General features: G+C 36.0%; 1 protein-coding gene across 1 annotated transcript; it reads right to left on the bottom strand.

Annotated features, from left to right (window-relative positions):
* Nucleotides 1-290: 290 nt before the first annotated feature.
* LOC102720875 (protein TIFY 9-like) lies at nt 291-4,703 on the bottom strand. The gene is made up of 5 exons (XM_015836396.2): nt 4,532-4,703; nt 4,185-4,399; nt 2,932-3,022; nt 2,749-2,806; nt 291-919 (listed from the first exon to the last, which is right to left on the bottom strand). Exons 1-5 carry the CDS (start codon nt 4,635-4,637, stop codon nt 826-828), a joined length of 564 nt encoding a protein of 187 aa, XP_015691882.2. The 5' UTR covers nt 4,638-4,703; the 3' UTR covers nt 291-825.
* Nucleotides 4,704-5,538: the final 835 nt, after the last annotated feature.

Genomic DNA, 5,538 nt, shown 5'->3' with positions numbered 1-5,538 from the left:
CCAGTGATCTGTTCATAGATATCGACAACGATTGTAAGTCATAAGGTGTTAGTGTTACACGACATTTCTCTACGCCATGAAGCAGACAATATTAAGTGCCATGACCGCTAGCGTCCTCTTTTTTCTTATACTTATATTTATAAGTAAAATTTTGAACATTAAATTTAAAGTTGTTTTTGAGTTTTGTTCCTCGTAATTTATTTTCCAGTCTTTGCTTTTAATTGCTAAGGACAAGTATATAAGAAGTTTATTAACAAATGAAAAAGGCAAACAATGAAAGACCGTTTCTTCTTTACATTGTTGTTATTGCCCTTATATGTACTTGTGTGTTTTCTTCTAAGAGCCAGCAAACTGTGGTACATGAATGAAGTACTTGTATAGAGCTACTGTATAATAAAGCATAAGTGCATCTAATATTTTCATACAATCCACAGCCTTGTAATCGAATAGATAATATTACACTCAGACCTATATAATGAATCTTTAGAACACTAAACACACAGGGGTTGGGCCATGCCTACCATATGAAGTTTGTATTAGAAAGTACTCTTTAATGTAATATACTCCCTTCATTTTTCTATTTAGCACCGTTGATTTTTCGATCGACTATTTGTCCTACTAAAAATACATAATAATTAATTGTTTTGTTATCGTTTGTTTTTTTACTGAATACACTTTGAGTCAACAAAGTCAACTTAAAAAAAGTTGGAGGGACTATTATCTCATATAGCTCTTTCTCTACTTTCTAATAGAATCAAACAATGATTAATGATCAATCAAGGGGACCAAATCAACAGTAACTAATCCGGCCAGCCTCAGCTAAAACTACGCCGCGGTGCCGTCCTCTGCCTTCACACGACCAGACTTGGTGGTGCCAACACCGGGCCCACTCACCTTGTATGGACCCAAGCTGGTCAACCTGCACGTTTTAATTAGCGATAAATTAGCAATGCAGAAAAGAAAAGAAATTGATTAGTTAAATTGGGTAATTAAGTAGCTAGGTTTGGTGGTGATTTGATTTAACTAGGTCAACACCTAGCTAAGCTAACCCCCCAAAAAGATGGAAAGTGACACTGCCAACGTTGTTGAGCTTACACGCTGTCAAAATATGTATACATACAAGGCTCAATTGCTAAAATGCTAGCAACCCCCTCCCCAAATAAACAACATCTCAATCATCAAAAACAAAAACACTTGTAACGTCCTACGGTATCTAATCTTATTTAATACATAATATTATCTTGATTTGCTAAGCAATTTAGCGATGAATTTTGCTAGAGGTTGTCGGGTCGTCCAACCATAATAAATATAATATAGCTATATGATAGCCATTAGCCAGAACAAGTCTCGACTTATGAAAGAAATGCAAAAGCTAGAAAAAACTTATAATTCATTAAGAATTATAATAGATGATATTTTAAACGTTATTATTTTATAATATACTACTGAATATATTATGGCACCGTAGCGTTAACACAAACATATTATTGGAGGAAAAAAGTTCAATTGCCAACTACCCTGCTTGCTGGCTAGTAGTAGTTAGTGCCTCATTTTTCTGCTCTGGGCCAAACAAACTAGCCAACACGCGCACACAATTAATCAAATCAAGCCTTAAGGATAATAACTGCTTCCTCCGTCTCAGATTATAAGAAATTTTGACAATATTTAACTACCCAATTTAAATCACCATGAATATATCTGGTATATATCCGGTAGTAATATATATATATATATATATATATATATATGCGCGTGGGGTGTGGTCAAAGCCAAATCATTGCTTTCAGTTAGTTTATTATTGCTTCTCTTAATTGGGGTCTTTGATTTGGTTTGGTATTGGTTGCTAAGTTAATTTTCAAGTAATCAGCCCATCAATTTCATTGATACAATATTATATATCATCGAGATCGATCGATCGATAGAGATGTTGCTAAGTTTCTACAGTACACAGTACACACATCTCGATCCATAAGACTTCGATCATCCATATATTAATTCGTCACGATTAAAACGTTGTTGACCGACGACTGACCGGTCTGTAGCACACGGCTTGTGGGGTCTCCGGTTGAACTCATCATGTGGTAGCTTAGCTACCCATATTATTTCCATGGTATACCATTTCCACAAGACCCAGCTTCTAACCATGAATATAACAGCTTTGCTAAAATAAATCGCGACTCACGACGGGCTGCTACGTGAGTCACGATCCAAAAACATTCAAATCATCTTTATTTTGATTTTTATGGCTCAATCCATTCTCGTATCAAAATCTTATAGCACACGAAATTTTATGGTGCATGCATTTGCAATGATATCATTACGAGAGAGAGAACAGATTTTGATGTACCAGTATGCACTTCACACGTGTTTTATAAATTTGATTGATTAATGCACCTTTAGTTATGTAAACACAGGAGCGAGAGAGAACAATTTTTGATGTACCAGTATTTGTCAGGAATGAGAAGTTGCATGAATGCTACAATAATATGCAGTAACCAGGGCAGACATGACTCTGTAATGACATTGGAACAGGACGCACACATGATTGTTTCACTAAAATTAAATATAAGCAAAATGACTTATTAACTATTAAAATGATTATTAGTAAAAAATATATATATGTGTTCTTAGTGATTTAGTACCAAAGGTTGAAAAAATATACAATGAAATAACCCCAAAATCATTGCATATTTAAAATCGATATTTACAAGACAAAAAAGGAAAACATATGAAATTGCATTGGTTTACCTATCTTTTCTCTTGGAGAGGAATCGTTGCAGAGATTTAGTTCTTGCGAGTGGCATGTCTGCAACAAGATCATTATTGAAGAAAAACATAAGCCATCGAGAGGGATAAAAGATAACTCTTTTTTTGTAAAAAAAAAACTTGTGTTGATTACTTCTTTCAAGAATTCTATGAATATTAACAAACCTTTGGCAAAATTCCCCACAATTGCATTGCAATGATCGAGTGCTTTTGCCTTAGTCGTCACCTCTGTCGCCATCCTCATTATAGCCTCTGCCTGGGAAATAGAAAACATTTTTAGTACACCCTCTGGTTCACGATGTTTCGCAACGTAAGATTTTCTAGACTTGTCTGTAATAATGAATCTGGGCATATATATATAAATTATATACATTTATCAATTAATGAATTTAGGTAAGGCAATAAAGTCTTATAATATGAAATGGAGATAGTACAATTTGGCCGGTACGAACAATACTAAGTTACTAACCCCTATCAAGCTAACTAAAAGGGGGAGATAATCATGAATTAAAAAAAGTTAAAGGAGAGGTTTTAGATATTGACTGGTGCAAGTTCATACCCCCCATGATTTAATTTTCATATAAGTTTATTTTGTGGATGATATTTAAAAGTAATTATCAATATGTAGTGAATGCTGATAATATGCGAAACAATGAGTTGATAATATATAGTAAGGCTTTAAGCGCTAGCCTGAAGACGTTAATATATGCTGGGTAATATATATGATATGTGAAGTTCAAGGGACAATAGCCCTCACCGTTTTGCAGTTGTAACTGCTTATAAGCAAATTTTTGTATTTTAAAACTTAATTTTGAATTTAATTTTGTAGTTTTTTCATTGCTATTTGTTTTACCATCTTTGCTTTTGAGACTCTATGGATACATGTATAAAAGTTTTACCTACGAATTATTTTCCGTTTGTAAAACCACGTTTTAACAAACGAAAAGATGGGAGCCACTGTACAAGGCTACGAGCTTTTAAGGGAAAGTGAAAGGAAGAGAACAGAGTAGACTGGACAAAAGAAATTAAATGGAATTACGTACCTTAGATTATTGATTGATGGCAGTGTAGTGGTCCATATTTTTTTATTTACGAGGACAATATACTAGAGCTAGCTAGTATTTGTATCTTTTAGCAAAACTAGAGGTAGCAGCTAATTATACCTTTTTTATTAAACCATAACATCAAGTTTGCCCGTTCATTTTATTTAAAACTTTTATATAAATAGGTAAAATTATACGTTGTAATTAAAGAGTTTGTAGTAATAAATTAGATGTAACAAAATAATTAATAATAATATATTTTCTATAAGATAAACAATATAAAAGCGCAACAGTGTCCAATAACAAAAAATTGAAAAGATGAAAGATTATAAGTAAATAGTGACGATGATGAATTACTTTCATATACGGATATACCTTGTCGTGAGAGACGTCGAAGACGGCGACCGAGCCGTTGTAGAAGAGCGTCATCGGAGTCGGAGCGGCGCCGCCCATGACGGAAGAGGCAGCGGCGGCAGCCTTCACCACCTCCTCCTCCTCCTGCTCCGGCGGCGGCGGCGTCGAAGGAGAGCCGGCGATGACGCGGCGCAGCAGGTGGGGCCCTATCCTGGCTATCGCGCTCGTCTCCATCCCTGCACGCGCACACACAAAGCGATTAATTAAGCAAAGCACGCATTGCACATCCATCGATCGGGCGAGATCACCGGGATCGATGGCCGGAGACAGACTCACACATATATACAGATATACTACTACTACCTTACCTCGGATGGAGGAGGAGCTCTTGGTGTGGCGACCGTCGTCGTCGGGAGCGGCGCGGAGGCCGAGGAAGTCGAGCTCGACGACGGCCGGCGCCCCCGTCGCCGACATGGCCGGCCGAGAGCTGTTGGTGGGGTGGAGAGGTAGCTGGGACGAGTGCTGCTAGCTGCAAAGTAAGCTGTGGCGTTTCTGGTCGATCGCGCGCGCAGCGTGCAGTATAAAAAGGCAATCCGGAATTGTCTCAAACACCCGTTCGTCGTGAATCGGACGGCACAAGGTACTCTCAAAGTTACCAACACTGTTTCTCTCTAACTTTTTTTTTAAGAAAATTAGAGAACCCAATTTAATAAAAAGGAAGGACGGCAGCAGGAGAGAGGGAGAGAGAGTGTAGACCGGTTTTATACGGCGCTGTAATTAGTAGACCGGTTTTATTTTATTCGCTATTCGAAATGGGCTCTTTTCTTTCCCTGCAATTGTTTAAGTTTGTTCACCGGGTATGGCTTCCCACTGGGGCCAGCAGTAATGCTAATAAACCAGACTCTCTGTTTCCTTCTATGCACATGTTTTCCAAAATACTAAATGGTGTGTTTTTTCAAAAAAATTCTATAGTAAAATTACTTTAAAATACCATATTAATCTATTTTTAATTTTTTTATATTTAATAACTAATTAATCATGTACTAATCTATTATCATATTTTTCATGCCGGATAACTAGCCCCAAAACTACCTACAACTGACGCGGACTAAGTCGGTGGATGTCCACCAGCTTCCACGTCACATGTATAACTATTGAAAAAATTAAAGAAAATTGATGATAAGATAGATTAATATAAGATATATCACTTTACAAACACGAAAGTTTAAGTTTGATTTTCTATAAATTATAGAAAAACATATTAAATTAAAGCTAATATATACACATTCACAGTTATATTTTTTTATTTTTTTACAACCTATATAAGTCAAATTTAAACTTACATATTTATGAAGTGATATATAACATATTAATT

The sequence above is a fragment of the Oryza brachyantha genome, chromosome 4 (genome assembly GCF_000231095.2).
Source record: "Oryza brachyantha chromosome 4, ObraRS2, whole genome shotgun sequence".
NCBI classification, from domain to species: domain Eukaryota; kingdom Viridiplantae; phylum Streptophyta; class Magnoliopsida; order Poales; family Poaceae; genus Oryza; species Oryza brachyantha.
This window is presented reverse-complemented; position numbering and strand designations above follow the sequence as displayed.